At 35.6% G+C, this 23,373-nt stretch overlaps 1 protein-coding gene across 1 annotated transcript; it reads right to left on the bottom strand.

Annotated features, from left to right (window-relative positions):
• Window positions 1-459: 459 nt before the first annotated feature.
• Window positions 460-16,242, bottom strand: LOC109149961. Its single transcript, XM_019297944.1, has 5 exons — window positions 16,238-16,242; window positions 13,425-13,431; window positions 1,152-1,612; window positions 864-1,024; window positions 460-775 (listed from the first exon to the last, which is right to left on the bottom strand). Exons 3-5 carry the CDS (start codon window positions 1,479-1,481, stop codon window positions 460-462), a joined length of 807 nt encoding a protein of 268 aa, XP_019153489.1. The 5' UTR covers window positions 1,482-1,612; window positions 13,425-13,431; window positions 16,238-16,242.
• Between the last annotated feature and the right edge of the window lie 7,131 nt (window positions 16,243-23,373).

Here is a 23,373-nt window from a genome sequence, read left to right as displayed (position 1 = left end):
ATAACACACATATACACTGCAATTAGAAAAACAATTTCTTTTATACCATATGCATATACTCACACAATGAACTGCTCAATGTTAGAGCAATAAAATGCAGCATAATTTATCGGCTCAACTGGTCTCAGGAGGTGAAATTTGTCACAAGAAAAGACATCATAATTGAATTACTTACATTAAATCTTTAAGAAAGTAAAAATTTTATGGAAACACCATTGTGTTGAAGTTAGAAGAAACAATTGATTGAGCAGTAGGACCGCACATCATCTAAAGTAGTAACAACAAGTACAATTAACAAAAGCAAATAGAGGAGCATTCTTGGAGTCTATGATTGCTGTTACAAATACCTATGCTGAACAACTTAGGAAACATTTCAACTTCCAACAAAACCATTGCATACATTTCTAAGTTGCACCCAAATTGAACCCACATGGAGATTCACCACACCATACTAGGTTTCTAAAAGGCTAAAACCATGGGTATAAAGCAGACAATTTGTGCTTTTGGAGATGCACGTGGGAAGCATTCCAACTTCCTTAGGATTTTGCTCACCTCAGAGTCATTCATATCCCAAGGCTTCAAAATAACAACTCTCTCTAGCACAGGGGATTTCGAGAGCAGCATTTTCATAAAAAGCATTATGAGTGCGGATTCACGGAATGATTCAATCTTGATTGTGTTAAGCATCCTGAATTCCTGAATAACAAAGCAACCATCTGGATCCTCCAAAAGCCTTGAGGCAACTTCTTTGTCATCCTCCCAACTCCCCCAAGCTCTATAAACACACAAAACTGTGAGGACATTTGAAAAAGAAAAAACAAAGAATCAAGCATGATATATTGCCAAATGCATGTATACTCAACCCCTGCTCATCCACCACCATAATTCCTAGTTCACATAGGTTGGGGCATTTTTGAAGCAATTGCGTAGCAACGGTGAGCTGCTTCCCACAACCAAACCTTAATCCATACAGCTTCATCACTTGCAGATTTATTGCAGTTGGAAACAAAGATACATCCATATACTTGAAAAATAGAAATAAAGAAACAAAATTACCCACCACAATAACTATAACAAGCCAGAAGGTATAGTATAGAATTATATGTATCCATATATCCATTTGCATAAAGTAGAATGAGTTAGATTCTCACCCGCAACGAAGAGCCACACAACGAAAGAGTCTTAATGGCTTTCAAATGTGGTGCCAGCCATCTGGACTCAACCACATCTCCAATAGAATGAATAACAGACAAGATTTCAAGCTGCTTTGGAGGGCTGATCTCAAATTTATTGATCCCAATACAAAGTTCCAAAGCCAGCTTCTCAAGTTTAGGGATACTAATACTAGAGGCAATTCCATTAACATTGCGCTTAAATACAACATTCAAGAAAGCTAATGAAGTGACATTGGAAAATATACCACAAGCATTTACAGGCAAATCAATAAAGGGACCTTCGACTATCAGTTTCTTAATTGTCATGCAAGAGAGTAAACAAAATGGCAGCTTATATTCCTTCACAATACTGTGTAAAGATATGTTAAGTTCCTCTACACCATTTCTTGACAGAAAAAGACACCAACTATCAAAATTAGTCTGCTGCGGCTGAGGATCTCCATATGAAATGTGTAGAGTAAATTTCTTAACCAGCCCAGCACGAAGAAAGAGGATATTATTGATTATGTTCACGAGGGTTCTACCGTCATCATCTTTGCGCTGTTGGACACTTCCCAAGAATTCCCGATCGAACGCAAGCCGCCCATGCTGCAACCAAACGTTATTCCAGTGCCTTGAGAGCAGGGCAGTTCTGGCGGCATCTCGGGTGGGCAAACATTCCAAAATTTTGTCCTTTATCTCTATCGGCAGCTCACTTGTTAAATCTCTTATAGGCTTTCGCCGAGCCATTAAATTGGAGACAACAGAGAGGCGATTCAATTCTTCGCTAAAAACCTGAAATCGATTTCGTAAAGAAAAGGAAATTTGGGAAGAAAGAAGAGACTAAAACGGGCCGGATACCCTCACCATGGTTTATTAGTTTATTTATCTAAATATCAGTCTTTTAACAAAACTAGTATTTGTCTCGTGCGATGCACGGAAAATATGTTATAAAAATATACACTATATGAGGTTTATTCATATATAAAATTTTTGTTATTTAATAATTATTATGTGTGAATTCCTATGATAAAATTATGAACATAAATATATTTACAATTAAAATAATATTTAAAGTGGGTGATTACTACAAATCTTAAACTATATTAAAAATTTAGTACATAGTATTTAATATTATAAATTTTTAAGAACTTAGTAAACTACAATAGTAATTGAATTACAATTTTAGAGTCACCACGGATCAAAATTTTTAGACCTTTGAGATTTCTAACTCTAGATGTAGCAACATACAATTGACCTTTAAAGATCAAAATCACAATCTTAGTTAGAACATTGATTTTTTTCTTCCAAATACTATCGAATTAAGTGTGTAATCAATAAAAGATGAGAACTAATAATTCGAGAATATAATCTTAATGTTACTAAGCCTACTTCATGTCAATTAAGTTGGAGAGTGTTGTTGGATAGTATCCGATGAATCCACGAATAACGCATCTTTGTCTCCGTAGTCCTCAATATGCACATCAACAATCTTAAATATTAAGCCACATAGCTATGCTATATATTAATTTCAAACTTATGGACTTTGGGGTTGCATGCATGCTTCTTAAAGTCATATGGTCTTGTGAAAATTAAATGCAACATTTAATTTTCACATCTTAAAGCCCATTTAATTTTCACAAGACTTTCACATCTTAAAGCCATATGGTCTTGTGAAAATTAAATGCAACATTCAATTTTCACAAGACCATATAGCTTTATTATATATAGGATTTAAAACTTGTTTGGAGCAGTAATTCATTATATGCTTATGACGCTTTTCTCCTGAATTATTTATGTATTCACTTTAGCTCTTCAATTATTTTAAAAGTAGTAGTTTTTTTCCTTTTAAGTTAAACTAGTATTTGATTGACCTTAAAAAAAAAAAAAAAAAAAAAAAAAAAAAAAAAAAAAAAAACGTTAAACTAGTATTTGCTCGTGCAATGCACGGCCATTTTGTTATTGTATAATTTAAAAATATGAAATGCTCAATACATACGAAATAAAAAATAATACTTTTTTTTTTTTTTACATTAAACAGAAATACAATTACAAATTATTAAAATTCGTTGTAAACCACATTTTGAGTAGCCATAAAAAAAACCTCTAGGTTCACCACAAATTAGAACATTAAAACTAGTTAGATTGCTAACTTTTGAAACTACTACGTACAATTGATCATTGTTAAAAACATGTTTTTTTTTTTAATATCAAACCAACATAAACTAAAGTTTGTCCTTGACTTTTATTTATTGACGTGGTGTATGACAACATAACAAGAAACTACTTCCTTTGAAATTTAAATGGAAGTCTTGGGTCTGACGAAGTCAATGCTTTCAGTGGGATCAGCACATTGGTACCTGCATTGTTTCCCTTAAAATCTGCACTTCAAGCACATGCACTACTAGAAATTATGAAATTTTTGACCACCTGAAAGTGATCTTAAATCAAGTCGAAAGCCTTGTTCTGACCGTTTTTGGTATCCGGAAAAATCTTTGTTGCTATTTTCGACCACTTTTTGCTTTCAACTTGATTTAAGATCACTTTCAGGTGGTCGAAAATTTCATAATTTCCAGTAGTGATGGTTTCCTAGTTTTGAGATAATCAATCGTGTTCCATTACAAAGACCCAATGAACCGTCTATGTTTCTCAAAAGCATAACTGGAGATCCAACATTCAATGTTAACGAATGGTTTGGTATACCTGAACACCTCAACTGTTTAAGAATTGAGGAGTGTAAACTTCAGATTACATATCAACATTATTAGTGTCCGACTTGCACACAGAATCACAACTCAAATGCGTTTTAGATGACACCTCATTCATACCTTTCATGTATTCATTCACATAGTCGACAACATCTAATTTCGGAGCCAAGATGGCTCGAGTCTCCACATTTTTAGGGTCCATCTTACCACTACGGTATGAAGGATATGTGCTATCAATAATCTCTTGTATAGGATCACCTTCTGTTTTCAATAAAAACTGAGATAGAATACTGATATTGCAGTCCCCGTCATTCAGGCTCGGATTTTGGGCTGTGCAAGCTGGGCTACCGCACAGGCCCCAAATTTTAGAGGGGCCCCAAATTTTAGAAGCTTAATATTTTATTTTTACCTAGTTAGTTTCGAAATAAAAATGAAAAGTTTTTAATTAAACTTAAAAGGCTTTATAAAGAAGTGGAAGGAACATGCATTTATTGTATTTTAACTTTGAGGTCTAAGGTTCAAAACTTGTGCACACTATTATTATTATTCCATAATATGTCTATTTTTACCTGTGCGTTGCACGGAAAAGATACGAATATTATATAGTGCAATTGATGAAATGAGTTGTATCGATTATGTTTTTTTATGTTATCCTTGCTTGAATTCGAGCAAATAATTGCCCAATTATCCGTGCAATGTGCGTGCGATGCACGGATAATTTTATTTTGTTATATATTTAGATAATAAAATTACGGTATTAGTTTTAAAGATTTTAATTTTGGTAAGGCCTTATTTATTTACCCGAACAGAGCCACAAAAATCTAAAACCGGCCTTGCCGTCATTGTTGGAACCAATGCAAGTTTTCCATCACCTTGCTTGCTTAAACCTTAAACCTTGCTTGCACTCAAGCAATGACATATAAGCATAGAAATTTTCCAAGATGATAGTAGGGCCAGACAATAGAGCTACTGAGCATACCACAAAAGTCACAAATTACTTTATTCTCCATAGGAAATAAGCTAAGGATCCTCATAATTAATGTCAATAGGTTAAAAAAGGAAGACAACTTTTTTTTTATTTTTATTTTTTTTGTTTTGCAATTTGCTCCTTAAATTAAGAAAAGTTTCAATTAAACACTTCATCTCTTCACTTTTATGCATTTTAGCCTATAATTTTTTCAATTTGTGTAATTAACTTATTTTGCAAGTAAACTCAAATAATAGTTGGTGAAATTGAATTTAAAAAAAAAAAAGAAAAAAAAAAAGAAAGGAAACACAAATTGCTGACTTCTCCTCAACTGCTCTTACAACGGCGGTTATGGTGGAGATGACAAGAAAGCGGAGACGCGCGGTAGGGGAATCCAAAGACCCGCCACCGCCACCATCACTGACTCCACAGCAAGAGATTGTTTTTAGTGTCTATGCATTGCGAGGGGTGTGCTCGGAAAGTTCACCGCTGCCTCAAAGGTTTCCATGGAGAGTTTCAAATCGCAATGCCTTGGAGGCAAATTAATGATCGAGGACATTAAACTTCCTCATAGTAAAATAGCAAACGCTGCTACCAAGTTTAAGTATTTTGCCAAAAAATTGTCTTTGTAAATGAAGAATAGGTGTTGCCACTTGTCTTTTGAGGAGAATTGTTATCCATTATTTTCTAGACGCACTTTTTTTTTGAAAACTAAAAACCAACGGAATGCATTGACTAGCAAGAATATAATTTATATTCTAGACCCACTTAATCAACAAGCAGGGACGGAGCCAGAAAATATGTTGAGGGGGGGCAAAGAAGTAGGGATGAATTCAATGGCGGATTCAGAATTTTTTTTTTAGTCAGGGAAAAAAATTAAAATAAAAGAGAAAGTTAAAAAAAAAAATGAAATACTTAAGAAGTATAACAATAAATATTGTTGGATATAGCAAAAAATAAAACATATTAAAACTTTATAAAAATATTTATAACAAAATATGAAACATAATTAATTTGATAAAACAATTCAAATATAAAACACATTTTAAATTACACATTCCATTATTAATATAAACAAAGTTATAATGGAAGTTATATATATCATGCCAAAATTTAATTGTGTTAATCAAAAAAGTGAAGAAGACTGTAACATTGTCAATACAAAGACTCAAACCCAAGCTATTCCGAAACTCATATACATTAGCTACTTCCTTGTCTATCACAGTTTTTGTTTACATAATCTGTTTTATAATACTTATATGAATAATGTACTATATATACATATTATATACAATATAGGGTAGGGGTGGGGTGAGGTGGGGTGAGGGGGGCAGCTGACCCCCCAGCCCCCCATCTGGCTCCGTCTATGTCAACAAGGATAAATATAATTAATATATGTCCATCCCAGAACCCACACCGTCGAAACCTTTGAGGTAGCGGCGAACTTTCTGTGCACACCGTACCCCTTGCAATGCATGTACACATTAAGAACAATCTCCTGTGGTGGAGCCGGTGGCGGTGGCGCAATCAGGGACGGAGCCAGGACGGAACAATGCGGGGGGCCAAACTACGATTGAAGTACTAAATTAAATACATTGATATCCCGTTAACATATCTCAAAATAATTATTACATTACAAATTCAATAAAGTTTAGAATAAATTATTTATAATTGAATCTATATTAAATTATTTTGCAATATGCTTTTCAATGCACATTACTTTGTACGGTTGAAAGAATGAAAACATGCACGCATGTTTTAAAAGACTATTGATTATTTCTTGAAAAACCCTCTTCACAACATAACATAATAGCAATTGTTTTCTCAAATACATATACTACACAATTGTTACATTATTATGCATTTTAAATTAAATACAAAATTTATCACACAACCACAAATTTACATAATTAATCAAACAAATGCACTTGATATCCATGATTTAGAATCAAACAAAATAATTATTTAAGATAAACAATAGAATATGAAACAAAAATTAACCAAACAAGTAGTTATAAATAAAAATAAAAAATAAAAATTAACTTGAAAAATATGCATAGATTTTGTTAATGACAAATCTTACATATAATAAAGCTATATGGTTGGAAAATAATTAATATTACAATTAATTACCAACATTATTATTATTACTAGCTATAAATATAAAATAGCCACAACATCTTTTACGAAAAAAAAAAAGAAAAAAAAAAGCACAACATTTAAAAAATAAAATAGCTAATTTTTTACTCACTCATAACAAAGGATTACATTTATTGAACTAATGGAGTTATTAAATGTTATGATATTAGGATTAAGGATTCCGATTCCCGATTAATAGAAAATATGAAACGATGCAATATTAATTAAATCTCTGGCTTTACAATGAAAGTCTATTTGATATGCTTTTGTTATTTATGGTGGTTCTTGGGATTACAATATTAATTAAATTTTTGATGAAAACCTATTCAATATCTGAAACAGTGCAATTAATGCAAGCCTCTACATATAATTTTTTTTCCCTCTCAAACGCTTCAAAGAAATGGCAGAAACGAGAAGGGATAAAGAAAGCAAATGTTGCGGGCCGTGGGTCAATTATTGGACTTCAGAATAAATAAAAAAAATCATTTAAGCCATAAATAAAAATTTAAATATATATAAATGTATATATCGTATGGGTCTTTAATGTTTTTCTGGATGTCTAAACTTAGGACTTTTAAAAGAAAAAAAATACATTTGAATTATCTCCACAAAAAGTGGTCTTGGATTCATAAAATGACATTTGAGTTTATGGAATAACATGTGCATAAAAAATATATTATATAATCATATAAAAAATGTGTTCAATTAGAGTTTAAATTTACTCATACAACTAAGTGGCTTGTGGTCCACTGGTATCGGATTGTTCCCTTATGTGGGAGGTCTAGGTTTCAACCCTCGTTGTAGGTGTAGTTTGTATGGGTATCCCCCTTCCTTTGTAATAAATTTAATTATCTTAGTTATTATTCGTATTGTGAAAATTATACTATATAGATGAAATACAATTAAGAATAAATCAATGTAATCATGTACATAATTAGAGATTATATTAACCATACAAAATTTTAATTATAATTTTGTATTTTATAAAAATAATAAATACTTGACCAATGGAAGCTCAAAAATATTATTATATTAAACAATTTAAAATATTTTTATTTTTTCTATTTTTTTATTTTTATTTATAATAACATAATTTTTTTCCTGTGCATCGCGCGGGTGAATTACTAGTTATCTTATTATAACGTATATGCCGCATATATGCATGGTTCTAGGCAGAGAAACTAGTAAGTAGGTTAAATGAAATTTAATTTGAATGTGAGTCAAGAATATATGGAATGCATAATTTGAAATAGGAGAGAACTGAAAAAGTTGAGAAGATGAAAAAATTTATAACTTTACCTGTAAGATTAATTAAGTGAAGGGGGGCCAAATATTTTGAAAAAACAACAAAATTTTAAAATTCTATATAATATTTTTAAAAAAAATGTAATACATATATAATATTAAAAAATTTTGAGGTGGGGAAGGGGGGCCAAGGCCCCCCTAAACATACACTTACCTCCGTCCCTGGGCGCAATCATGATCCACACAAATTGTGTTGACCATATTTTGTATACTATAAAATAATATACATTTAGTACACAAATAATATATTTTTAGTATATTAAAAATGTATATTGTTTTCAGAAAAAGTACATTATTTGAATACTAAATGTACATTATTATATATAATGTACATTCAGTACACAAATAATGTACTTTCAGTATATTAAAAATATACTTTCTTTTATGATCCATACATCACTATGTGGACCATGGTCCATACAATAATTTGCCGTGGTGGTAGTGGCGGGTCTGTGGATTCCTCTGCTGCCTCCATTTTCTTATTACCTCCACCATCACCGTCGCTGGCCTCCGACGGGAAAGCCGTACCCCAAGGTTTTTTTTTTAAAAAAAAAGTTAATGTAATTAATTTATTTGAATTAAAGATACTTTTAAATTAAAAAAATTACAAGTTACTTAGAAGTAACTTGTTAATTAACTTAATTGCACAAAAATGAAAAATTAATGTGTTTAATTGGAGCTTCTTTTTTTTTTTTTTTTTTTTTTTTTTTGTTTTTTTTGTTTAGGGGCTAATTACAATTTAGCCTATAGTTGAAAAGCCTATTTATTTATTTACTTATTTTTTTTTTGAAAGGAAAAAAGCCTATTTAATTTGACCCTTATCTTTTTTTTCTTTTTTTTTTGAAATTACACAAACACTTCATTATCTGGCAAGATCTAAGTTCAGAACACACGGAATTCAAGACAAAAGGTTTTGGAGCCACTCCACATGCATGATCAAACATAATGACCAATTCCCTAGTTAAGACGTACATGAGCGTAACTCGATTCGTTTGCAGCAAATTAGATGTCATCTACGACATTATAACCAACAAGGTTAAATGTAGACTTCTGCTCCAAGAAGACAAAGTGTGCATTAGGAGATGCAAGAGGGAAGCACATCAACTCCTTTAGGATATTCATCCCCATCAAGGCATATGTTATACTGCATGCAGGGTGAATAACAACTCTCTTCAATGCAGGGCATTTGGAGAACAGGAGAAGACTGACTTCACTAAAAGAACTTCTAGCCTAGCTCCATATATATATATATATATATATATATATATATATATATATATATATATATATATATATAGAGGAGTGATCACATGTGGCCATGTTATTAGGTGTGGTCATATGTTCAATTATAGGCCATTAGATTAGATAGATCCAATGAATCATATTAATCAAGATTTTTTTAGTATTTTCGCGCACATTCTCCTACCCAGCGAACTACAAGGGTAAACTCGTCATAAAACACCGAAATATTAATCAAGATTTGGTTGTGTGTTTTATTACACTATTGGTGCATGTTGTCAACACTGTTGGTGTATTCTGGATCCCGGGCACTATAAATGGCCATTGTAATTACCATAACACGGGAATACACCATTGGTGTGCTTCACTGTGGTGTGTTTTTATTACACTATTTGTGTATGTTGTCAACACTGTTGCTGTATTCTGGAACCCGCCCGCTATAAATGACCACTGTAATTACCATAACACCCCCACTTACCAAAACGCGCGAAAATCCTCAGAATTATCACTGCCGTTAGATTAAACTGATTCAACGACACAGATACGACCACACGACCACACCTAATGACATGACCACATATGAGCGCTATTATATATATATATATATATATATATATATATTTTTTTTTTTTGAATGCATATATATATATATATATATATATATATATATATATATATATATATATATATATATATATAGAATAAGGCTCATATGCGGCAGTGGCTTTAGGTGCGGCGGTGCGGTCATATCAGCGTCGTCCATTTTGCTTAATCTAACGGCAGCAGCTAATTTCCGAAGATTTAAAGATTTAAGCGCGTCCTGGTAAGTGGGGGTGTTATGGTAATTGTAGTGGTTATTTATATTGGTCGCTTGTCAGTATACACCAACAGTGTTAACAAAAGACACCAATAGTGTTAGAAAAAAGCACCACAATGAAATGCAAAAATACACCAAAAAGCACACAACACACCCAAAAAATACACCATATAACTCACCACCCAATGGTGTATTCTGAACACTGTGTGATGGTTTTAGTCATACCTAGTGGTGCGTTTTGGTGATGCGTATCTAATTTGTGCATGTTTTTTTGGTGTGCATTTTATAACATAGATGGTGTATATTCGTATAACTATTAGTGTGGTCGTACTGACCGCTCGGGAAGGCACCAACATGAATTCTCAAATACACCACAGTAAGGTTAATAATGCACCAATAATGAACATAAAACACACAACACTATGATTTGATATATTCTGGTGCCCAATGACGACTTTAACCTTGCAGTTCGCGTACTGTGAGAACGCGCACGGAAATATCGGAAAAGCCTGGATGAATGTGATTCTTTTGGATTTATCTAATCTAATGGCCTACAATTAACCGCACTGCCGCACCTAAGTGCACTGCCGCACTTGAACCTTCCTCTATATATATATATATATATATATATATATATATATATATATATATATATATATATATATATATATATATATATATATATATATATATATTAAATATATATATATATATATATATATTAAATATATATATATATATATATTAAATATATATAATATATATATATATTATACATAATATATAATATATATATGTATTTATATATAATATATAAATAGGAAGAGAGAGAGAGGGATGAATAATGTTATTTGATGGGATGATTAACAAATGAACAAAAACCACATATTTATACTAAAGGAAAGCTAATAATGAGGAAGCTAATGCTCTATGTACTAGTGCATGCTATAATCTAGGCCAATCTTCACATACAATGCATGACCCACACCCATTACTTTCATTATTTCTAACAAATTAACTAATTACTAATTACTTGCTTGGTTTAATAATTATAATAATATTATTATTATAACATTGCCTCCTTTAAACCAAGTTGGATATATTGGTCATTCCAATTTCCTTCTTCAATTTGAGAAATGTCTCTGTCTTCAGCGGCTTCGTAAAGATATCTGCAACTTGACATTCACTTGAACAATACTCAATGTTGATTTGTTTTTCAACAACCAACTCTCTGATTTTGTGATACTTGATATCAATGTGTTTGCTGCGACCTTGAAAGACTGGATTTTTGGACAACGAAATTGCTGACTTGTTGTCACAAAAAATAGTTGTAGGTGCTTCCTGCTCATGTTGTAGGAACTCCAAAATTCTCCTCAGCCAAACTGCTTGAGTAGCACAGTTTGTTGCTGCAATATATTCTGCTTTTGCGGTTGAAAGTGCTACAATCTGCTGCTTCTTTGAAGACCAAGAAAATATGGCTGAACCAAGATAGAAGGCATATCCTGATGTGCTTTTTCTGGTCTCAACATCTCCAGCCCAATCACTGTCTGTATACCCAACAAGCTTCACAGCTTCATTTGTAGAGTAAAAAATTCCATCATTACTCGTACCTTTGACATATCTCAGAATTCGCTTTGCTGTAGCCCAATGTGATTCTTTTGGTTCCTCCATGAATCTGCTAAGTATCCCAACTCCAAAAGAAATATCTAGCCTTGTTGCCACCAGATACCTCAGACTTCCAATTAAACTTTTATAAGCTGTAACATTCACATTCTTACCACACTCATCTTTAGATACCTTTAACTTTTCAGCTAACGGAGTCGAAATTGGTTTGGAGTTTTCCATTTTGAACTTTTTCAAAATATCAGCAGCATACTTCTTCTGTGAAATAAAGATTCCACCATCCATCTGAATAACCTCAAGGTCAAGAAAGTAAGCCATAAGGCCCATATCAGTCATTTCAAACTTCTTAATGAGTGCCTCCCTGAATTCTGAGATTAGCTTCAAGTTGTTTCCAGTAAAAACCAGATCATCAACATACAGACAAATTATCACAATATCACCTGAATCCGTGCATTTGACATACAAAGTGTGCTCATGAGGACATCTCATAAAACCACTTTCAACAAAATATGAGTCAATGCAACCATACCACGCCCTAGGCGCTTGCTTTAAGCCATACAAGGCTTTTCTCAACATGTACACTTTATTTTCCTCCCCTTTCTTCAGAAATCCTGCAGGTTGCTCAACATATATTTCTTCTTCAAGAAAACCATTCAAAAAAGCAGACTTAACATCCATTTGATGCAATTTTCAATCATTTTGAGCAGCAAGAGAAATAACCATTCGAACTGTATCAAGTCTACTTACAGGAGCAAAAACCTCAAAATAATCAATACCTGGTTTCTGCTTGTAACCCTTTGCTACTAACCGTGCCTTAAAACGGTCAATTTCTCCATTTGACTTGTACTTCGTTCTGTAAACCCACTTCACTCCAATTGGCTTCTTTCCAGGAGGTAAATCTGTTAACTCCCAAGTACCATTCTTTTCAATGGCACGTATCTCCTCATCCATCGCCTTAAGCCAATGAGTTTCTGTAGCAGCCTCCTCAAAAGATAAAGGATCACAATCTGCAAAGAGAGCAAATTGAACAATCTCTTCATCAGACAGGTCATTATCATGACCCAAAACATAATCCTGCAAGCGAGCTGGTAAGTGGCACTCGCGCTGAGATCGTCGAACTGACGGCTGTGGCTGTGTAGGAGACTAGACATTATCTGGAATCGCTTGCTCTTCAACAATATTTTCAACAACAGGAATAACAACTGAACTTTCATCTTTAGCTAACCAATCCCAGGCACCATATTCATTAAAAGTGACATCATGACTTATAACAACCTTTTTAGTTTCAGGATTGTATAGTTTATAAGCCTTTGAAGCGTCACTATAACCAATGAATATGCACTTCTCAACTTTATCATCCAACTTCTTTCTCAATGGATCTGGCACATGTGCATATGCCAAACACCCAAAAACCTTGAGATTTCTTATAGAGGGTTTCTTCCCACTCCAAGCTTCCTCAGGTGTCTAATCACGAACACTCTTAGTTAGACACCTATTCAACACATAGACAACATAAACAATAGCTTCTGTGACACCCCATAATCCAAATTCAATTATGGGATTAATTAAGTAATTAATCCTAAACCAATTGGTAATTTAATTCCTTAAATTCCTGAAAATTCAATAGTCAGGGACTAGTAATTGACTAGTCAACCCCAAAGTCAAGGTTGTACCTTAAGCTTTGTGAGGAGTTCCCTTGTTCCCTTACACCTCTTCATTTTAGTAAGGGTTTTCATGACATTTCACCTTGTGTTAGTAATGCACGCAAACCTAGTAGACACTCCTCATTCTTGCTCCTTACACTTCCCGAATTTGAGCTCTACCTTCTCTCTAAAAGTTAGATAGCTTTTCTTCCAAGCCAAGTTCGAGCTTTGTCAAATCTTCAAGTGTTGTCTCCAAGATTCTACCTTTCATACATTTGAGCATCTAGGAGGGTAAGATCTATGTTCATCTTGTGTTTTAAGTGTTTTCTAAGGTGTCTTTTCTTAAAGATAGAATCTTTATGATCTTTTGGTGTGTTCTTGAAGTGGGTTTGGAAGGTGAGCCTTATTAGGAGCTTGGTGAAGTGTTAAGTGAAGGTTTTTGTCTACAAGAGGTAACCCATGCTCTACAAAACCTATTTTGCTTACCTATGTGATGATTTCTTGGATTCTACATGTGTTTTGCTATGAAATGTGAGTGTTTATGCATTGTCTTGTGAAAATGCATATCTAGAGCTTGTGTTTAGGGTTCTTGTATGCCATTGCTTGGCTATTCCTTTGGTTCAAGTCATTTTGTTGTATTTGGTGAGATTTGGCATGTTTTGGATTTGAATTTGAGCTTGGTGTTGAAAATCCCCAAAGGGATTATTTTGGGCGCAGGTACGTACCCGCGGGCGGAACGGCGGGCAGTGGCCAACCCGCCGCCCATCCACGGGGAACATAAGGCCGGTGGGTGTGTACCCGCGGGCGAAACCACGGGTGGGGGGTCTACCCGTGTACGCGAGGAACATACTGGTGTTGTTGATGGATTTGTTCCCCGTGATTCTTTTGACTCGGTATTTGGTCTTTTGACTTCCCGATGTTCTTTTGTGGAACTATTTGAGCGTCTTCTTGATGTTTCGTATGTCTAGAACTATATGGTAGGAACCTATGTAGGTTTTGGTGTCTTGAATCGTGCTAAGTGTTCAACATTGTGATTCGTTGAACCGTGATGAGTCTTGTGTGTTCTTCGGAACTACGTTTGGTTTACCCGTTTGATAAGAATGCTAGTTCGGTGTTTAAATGCTAGCATGTGTGTGTTGTTTGTCCTTCCCTATTTGTTGATGATGACTTGTGTTATTCATCGTTGTTGTTGGACTGTGACCCATTCCTTGATTGAGTATGGTTTCATATCTTCGTTGTGATCCGTTAATTGATTCCTGTTGAGGTGTGGTGTGGGTCGCTGTACCTGGATTGCACGATTAGTGGTATGGGACACTAGTCACCAAGGTACGGCAGTGGTCCTCGTGGTGGCCATGATGTGATTATGGAGTTTGTGACCTATGTGTCGGGTTCACGTATTTCTTGGGAGGCATGTGTTGCCAAGGCATGTGTTGCCATGTGTGTGATCGGTACCCTCGTGTACTATGAATTGGTGGTTTTGTTGGCGGTTTGTCGGCGGATGGGGACGACGGTCCTCAGAGGGAAAAGGTTGGACTTGGTGTACAAGGGTCCTGGAGGTAAAGGTTGGAACTAGCTATAAGGTTGGGGGTAGCCATAAGGTTGGAACCGGGCATAAGGAAAACATATCAATTCGTGATGGGTGATGTCACGAAGGCTTGTGTAGCCGTTGTTGTGAGTATCTCTTCTTGTGACGTGTGTAGTCACAAAGGCATTTGTTGCCTGGGCAAGTGGTGCCATTAGTTGTGTCTTATTCTCTTGTGTTATGCATGTCGGGTGTTAATCTACTGTGTGATGGTAGATTATACCTTGAGTCGTTCTTGTGAGTCGTTGTATCTCGTGTGGTCTTGGGATGTGTTCCCTTACCTTGTTGTGAGTGCTTTGAGTCTTGTGTTGACTTCTGCTCTCGGCTTTGGAACTTATATATACATATTCCGTTTCGCAAATGATTTTACAAATGTATATCTTATCTATGTATGATATTTCACATGTATTGGTGGGTTACCAGCATTATTCGCTGACCGGGAGTCGTTCCATCTTTTATGTGTTTCTTTCAGGTGATGTTTAGACGTAAGCGCGGTCTAGAGCCTGCTAGTGTAGCTCCCATCTTGTGTTGTTATGGCCTGTGTGCCAAGGATAGATTTTAGTACTTTGGACATGTATGGTTTTAGTTTATGAATTATGCAGATGTTAGCCTGTGCGTTCACCTCTGTGTGAGCGTGGCATAGCACCCCTTCCGTTTCCAGTTTATATAATCCTTTTTCAGTCTTCTGCTGTGTTGATGTTTTGTTTAGATATATGCATGTTTAAGGCTTTAATTAGCATGGAAATTAGGGGGTGTTACAGCTTCTACCCAAAAAGGCTTAGGTAGATTCTTAGATTTCAACATTCATCTCACCATATCCATGATAGATCTATTTTTCCTTTCAGCCACTCCATTTTGTTGTGCAGTGTATCTAGCTGTCATCTGGTGTTGTATACCCTTCTTCTTCAGAAAATCATCACAGGCAATATATTCTGTATCTCTATCAGTTCTCAAGATTTTAATTTCATAACCACTTTGCTTTTCAACAAAAGCCTTAAATCGTTTGAAAACATCACAGCTTCAGACTTTTGCTTCAGAAAGTAAACCCATGTTTTCCTACTGAAATCATCAATGAAAGTAATAAAGTACTTACAACCTCCATGTGAGGGAACCTCCAACGAACACATGTCCGAATGAATAATCTCCAACTGTTTTGTGGCTCTTCTTGACTTGCCCATAGGGAAGGGATCTCTATGCTTCTTCCCAATCACACAAATCTCACATATATGATCAGGGACATTCACAACAGGTAAATCAGAAACAAGTTCCTTTCTCGCAAGATAGTGTAATCTAGAGAAATGGAAATGCCCACATTGCATATGCCACAACCAATTTTCATCACAAACTTCAGAATTAAAGCAAGCAAGGAGAGTATGCTTAATTTTCAAAGGAAATAGTCGATTTTGGGACATATTTACCTTTGCAATCAAGACTCCCTTAGCATCTGCAATGGTACAACACCCCTGAGTAATATTTATCTTATATCCTTTTTCTGACAATTGTCCCATACTCAACAAATTTTGGTGTAGTTCAGGAACATAGAACACATCGGATATAAAATTGTGAGTACCATCCTTCAACTGAATAGAGATTTTACCTTTTCCCAAAATTGGCACTTTTGACTTATTGCCAAATGTCACTTCAGACCGGACAGTTTCATCCAGTTCAGAAAACAATTCTTTCTTCCCACACATATGGTTACTACACCCAGTATCCAAGAACCATATATTTTTATCTGCAGAAAAACTATCGCTGGCTAAAAGTAAAGTTTCAGAACTCTCACTAGACTTTTCAGTAGTGTTTTCAGCAATGTTTGCTTGATTTCCACGATTGTCCTCACTATACCAGCAATCTGCAATCTTGTGTCCATACTTGCCACAATTTTAGCAATGAAATGGAAATTTACCTTGTTTGGTATTACCTCCACCTCTTTCTTGGTTGGAGTTACCACGTCCTCCTCCTTGGTTGAAGTTACCACGACCTCTTCCACTAGAACCTCCTCCTTCCTCTTCCACGACCTCTTCCAGATCCTCCATCTCTTTGATTAGTGCCAGTCACATTAAGGGTGACTTAGCTCTTCAAAGCTTCTTCTGCTAGTGGTTCCGATTTTGACACAATCATATCAATATGACTTTCTACCATACCTTTCAGCTCTGCAATTGATAAGAGCTCAGTTTTGTGTGACACTGTGATTGAAGCCACCACATGGTCATACTTCATCGGCATAGTTCGTAGAACTTTTTAAACCACTGCACCATCTTCAATCGTATCTCCGTATAACCTCATCTTATTAACCATATCAATAAGACGAGTGAAATACGCGTCTACTGTTTCTGTAGAGGTCATCTCACAATTGTCGTACAACCTTATCAACGACTGAAACTTAGACTTCTGTGCCCGATCGACTCCTTTGTTTCACACCTTGAAGATGTCCCAAGCTTGCTTTGCTGTTTGAGCACGAGCTAATTGCCCAAAAATGGAGTAGTGAACACCTTGGTGAATCTGTCCCAATGCCAATTGATCTCGCCGTGTTTGGGCTGCATCAGCTCCTTTGGGTAGACTGAGATCAACAAAGCTCAATTGTAATCGAGTTTCCCGTCCAATTTGGGACCCGACCATACAATATTGAAATTTGCAGCCATATTTCACTACGAACAATATCTCGGGGTGTAAAGGTTGACTGGCTCTGATACCAAATGTAAGATATATATATATATATATATATATATATATATATATATATATATATATATATATATATATATATATATATATATATATATATATAGGGAAGGGATCAAGTGCATTTGTGGCTTCCCGTGCGGTTGTGCGGTGGATTAATGTGCGTGAGGTTTATACTTAATGTGCGTGAGTGTTGTGCTTAATGTGCCTGAGATTTGTACTTAATGTGCGTAATGTTAATATGCGTTAGTTTTGTACTTAATGTGCCTGAGTATTGTGCTTAATATGCGTGAGATTTGTGTTTAATGTGCGTGAGTAGTTCAGAATTACGAGCTCAGAAGGAAGCAGAACAGAAACCCACGCACATTAACACCCAAGCTTGTTGTTACTTCTTCCTTCAATTTGGCCATGGATTCTGGATTATCAGCTACCTTCAGTGCAGTTGAATGTTTATATATATGACGCACGCACAGCAAAATTTGCACACCAGCTAAGTGTGAATTTCTGTTGTATTAATCTCATAATTCTTAACCACCATAGCCCGCCTTCGCATCATCATCATCAGGGAGGGGGCAATGGCTACGGGGGATGGGGAAGAAGCTGACATCCATATTTTCTGCTGCATTTTACACATTCATGCACACTAAGTACAAAACTCACGCACACTAAGTACAAAACTCACGCACATTAAGCACAACACTCACGCACATTGAGTACAAATCTCACGCACATTAATCAACCGCACATCCGCACGAGAAGCTTTCAACCGCACGGGAACCTTTCACTATATATATATATATATATATATATATATATATATATAATATATCTATGTATTTATATATAATATATAAATAGGAAGAGAGAGAGGGGGATGAATAATGTTATTTGATGGGATGATTAACAAATGAACAAAAACCACATATTTATACTAGAGGAAAGCTAATAATTAGGAAACTAATGCTCCATGTACTACTGCTATAATCTAGGTCACTCTTCACATACAATGCATGACCCACACCCATTGCTTTCATTATTTCTAACAAATTAACTAATTACTAATTACTTGCTTGGTTTAATAATTATAATAATAATATTATTATAACAAAATCCATCAATCTTCACTGTTCTAAGCATCTTCATATCATGATTAATAAAGTAACGGTCTGGATCCTCCAAATGCTTCAAAGTATCTTCTTCAAATTGACTCCATGCCTACAACTCAACAAGAAACGAAAAACACCGTACAGTGAGATTGAGAACTCGAAAGAAACAAATAAATAACAAAGAATCATGATTGATAAAAATAAACTAACTCAACCGTATCTACCATTGATGCCCAATTCACATAGGTTGGGAGATTTTCGAGGCAATGTCATAGCAGTGACGATCTGCTCCTCACTAGTAAAACTCAAATCATGCAGCTCCATTACTTGCAGATTTATTGCAGTCAAAGAATTAAGCACGGCTGCGGCAACATCTCCACGCTAGAAAAAGAATAGAGAAAACAGTACAAGTTAGCCCAAGCTAAGCCGGATAAGTACTTTAGCATTATATTATTAAATCCTTAGCTTCCATCCATTTGTAGCAAGTAAAGCTAAGCGAGATAGATTATATTCTTACCCTCAAGAAACTGCCTCCAGACAAGCAAAGTGTCTTAAGTCTATGAAATTGAAGTGCAAACCATCTCGTTCAAACCAAGAATAAGCACTAATGTGAGACAAGCTTTCAAGTTTGGGAGCAATGATCTTAAATTTATCCATCCCCGGACAATCTCCAAGGAAAGCCAGATTCTCAAGATTAGGAATAGTAGAGGCAACTCTATTAACACTCCACTTAAACTCAACGCTATCGAAAACTAATGAAGTTACTTTGGGGAATATACAGCGAGCATTTGCTAGGAAATCTACAAGGAGACTATCGAGTTTGAGCCGCTTAAATATGGGGCACGACAATATACAAACTGGCAGCTTAAACGTGCTTCCAAGAACAAAGAATTGCAAGGTCAGTTCTTCAATACCATTTATTGATAGAAAATCACACCACCGCTCTATATCGGATAGCTGCGGCTTAGGCTCTAAGAAGATGTTTAAAACGAAATCCATAACCTTTTTTGTTTTTTGAAATTACACAAACACTTGATTAACTAGCAAGATCAATAGAGTTCATAACACAGAATAGAAGACAAAGGGCTTTGGAGCCACTCTACATGCATCATAAAAAATAATAACCAATTCCCAAGTTAAGACATGAGTAACTCAATTCGCATGCAGCCAATTAGATGTCATCTACAACATTATAAGTATGTAACCAACAAGGTTATACGTAAAGTTGTGCACCATGAAGAAAATTTGTGCATTAGGAGATGCACGAGGGTAGCACGTCAACTTCCTTTGGATATTCTTCCCCATTAAGGCATATGTTATACTGCATGCAGGGTGAATAACAATTCTCTCCAATGCAGGGCATTTAGAGAAGACCGACTTTACAAAAAGAACTTCAAGCCTAGATCGATTAAACTTGTGAATTTTCACTGTTCTAAGCATCTTCATATCCTGATTAATAAAATAACGGTTTGGATCCTCCAAATGGTTCAAAGTATCTTCTTCTAATTGTCTCCATGCCTACAACTCAACAAGAAATGAAAAACACGTACAATGAGATTGAAAACTCAAAAGAAACAAAGAAATAATAAAGAATCATGGTTGAAAAAAATAAATTAACTCAACCGTGCGTACCATTGCTGCCACAATACCCAATTCACATAGGTTGGGAGATTTTTGAAGCAACGACATTAACAGTACTCCACTTAAGCTTAACTTTATCGAAAACTAATGAAGTTACTCCGGGGAATATACAACAAGCATTCGTTGGGAAATCTACAACGAGACCATCGAGTCTCAGCCGCTTAATTGTGGGGCACGAGAATATACAAACTGGCAGCTTAAACGTACTTCCAACGACAAATAATTGCAAGGCGAGTTCTTCAATACCATTTCTTGATAGAAAACCACACCACTGCTCTATATCAGATTGCTGCAGCTTAGGCTCTAAGAAGATGTTTAAAGTAAATTTCTTGACGAGTCCACGACGGAGCAAGAGAATATTATTTATTATGTTCGCAGCACTTGTGGAGTTTTGAGCTATGTGATTTTGGATGCTTCGAAAGAAGTACCTATCAAACAAAAGCCGCCCATGCTGCAACCAAGCATTCTTCCAGAGGGTTGAGAGCATGGCCATCCTGGCCGCATTTTGGGTGGGCAAGCACTCCAAAATTCTTTCTTTTAGCTCTATTGGCAGTTCACTTATCAAATCCCTTCTTTCATCTTGTGTGTTTTTCATTCGATGACGAGTAGCCTTTAAATTCAATTGGGAGCTAATTGAGTAATGATGCATGTGGACGTTTATGAAGAATTAATCAGCAGCAAAAGATAAAGCTAAGAACAATGTTCACCATGTTTGTTGCAAGCAAAACTCTGCAATGAAGTTGAATTGGAAGCAAAAGGAAAGTGCCTGACTAATGTTCTGTTATAATCAATCCCAAAAGAAAGAAAGAGAAGAGGCTTTATAACTGCCATAACTAACTAAGCATAGGAAAAGACAAAACTGCCCTCTTGGCCTTTGAGACTAAACTCTTCCCTTGGCTCTTAGAAGAAGGTAATTAAAACTGATCACTTCATCACCCCCCCCCCCCCCCATAAGCTGGAGCATGAATGTCTTGAAGGCCCAGCTTATCATGGAATTTGACAAATAAAGGCTTTGATAGAGCCTTGGTGAATCCATCTGCCAATTGTTTGTGAGATGGGATTCCTAGCAGTTTGATCACTTCATCCTGCACTTTCTGTCTAACAACATGGAAATCTATCTCTATATGCTTAGTTCTCTCATGGAAAACATGATTTTCACCAATTGCAATAGCAGAAGTATTATCACAAAAGAGAGGAGTGGGGCTGTCAGTATTAACATGCAGATCTGCCAGCAGATACTTCAGTCATTGAATCTCACAAACTGTTGAGGCCATAGCTCTATATTCTGCCTCATAGGATGATCTAGAGATGGTAGCTTGCTTCTTGGTTTTCTAGGAGATAAGAAAGTCACCAAGATAGATGCAATAGCCTGTGATGGATTTCCTGGATTCAGAACAAGTAGCCCAATTTGAGTCTGAAAATCCCTGCAAACTGAGTTGAGAGTTAGATGCAAAATATAACCCCTTTCCAGGAGATCCTTTTAGGTACCTTAGGACCCTATGAGCAGCCATCAAATGTATGTCAGTTGGCTTGTCAACAAACTGACTCAACTGCTGAATGGCATAAGAAATATCAGGTCTGGTATTGGTAAGGTATAACAACTGTCCTACCAGCCTTCTAAATTTTTCAGGCTCATCAAGAAGAACTCCTTGTGTGCTTGTTAACTTCTGACCTGGAATGCATGGTGTGGCAACTGGTTTGGCATCCAGAAAGCCATTCTCTTTTAAAATCTCCAGAGTGTATTTTCTCTGGAAAATGTTTAGCCCTGCAGTGTTTCTGAATGCTTCAATCCCCAAGAAATAATTCAACTCTCCCAAATTTTTTATCTTGAAAGATGAATCCAGAAATTGTTTTAGTTCTTTAATCTCCATATCATCTGTTCCTGCCACAATGATATCATCCACATACACAAGGAGTGCAGTGAAAGACTGGAATGTAGACTTTGTGAATAGAGATGGATCAGCAGAAGATTGTGTGTAACCATTGTTTTGCAATGCCTTTGTCAGTTTTCCATTACATTGTCTACTTGCCTGTTTCAAACCATATAAGGACCTCAATAACTTACACACTTGGTTTGGACTGCCCTTCTTAAATCCTGGGGGAAGGACCATATAAACTTCTTCATCTAGATCCCCATGTAAAAAGGCATTGTTGATGTCAAGTTGTTGGATATTCCATCCCTTTGCAACTGCCACTGCTAGAAAGGTTTTAATAGTGGTCATCCTAGCCACATGAGAGAAAGTGTCTATATAATCCACTCCCAATTGTTGAGTATAGCCCTTTGCAACCAATCTAGCTTTGTATCTTTCTATTGATCCATCAGCTCTATGTTTCACCTTGTACACCCATTTACACCCAATTGGTTTTTTTCCATGGGGCAAGTCAGTCAAAATTCAAGTATTATTCTGCATTAAAGCTTTTATCTTAGTCTGCATTGCTTCCTTCCAGTGCTCAGATTGAATTGCCTCATTGTAAGACTGAGGTTCATGTGTGGAAGTGATTGATGCCACACAAGCTTTGTGTCTAGGGGATAACTGGTCACATGAAATAAACTTGTTTATAGGATGTGGAGAAGTCCTTATGCCTGAGTTGATTCCCATCATCAATTGGCAGTAATAATCATTCAGTTTAGAAGGCATAACTCTCTGCCTTGATGATCTTCTGGGCTGCATCTGATCGTCATTGTTTTGTGGAAGATCAGTATTGAGATCAATGCTAATGGTTTCACCATTCACCTCATTATTATCAACAGGTGACATGTTTTCTA

This window comes from Ipomoea nil, unplaced genomic scaffold, assembly GCF_001879475.1.
Source record: "Ipomoea nil cultivar Tokyo-kokei standard unplaced genomic scaffold, Asagao_1.1 scaffold2165, whole genome shotgun sequence".
In the NCBI taxonomy this organism is placed as follows: Eukaryota; Viridiplantae; Streptophyta; class Magnoliopsida; order Solanales; family Convolvulaceae; genus Ipomoea; species Ipomoea nil.
The sequence above is the reverse complement of the archived record's forward strand: the minus strand, read 5'-3'. Positions and strand labels throughout refer to the sequence as shown.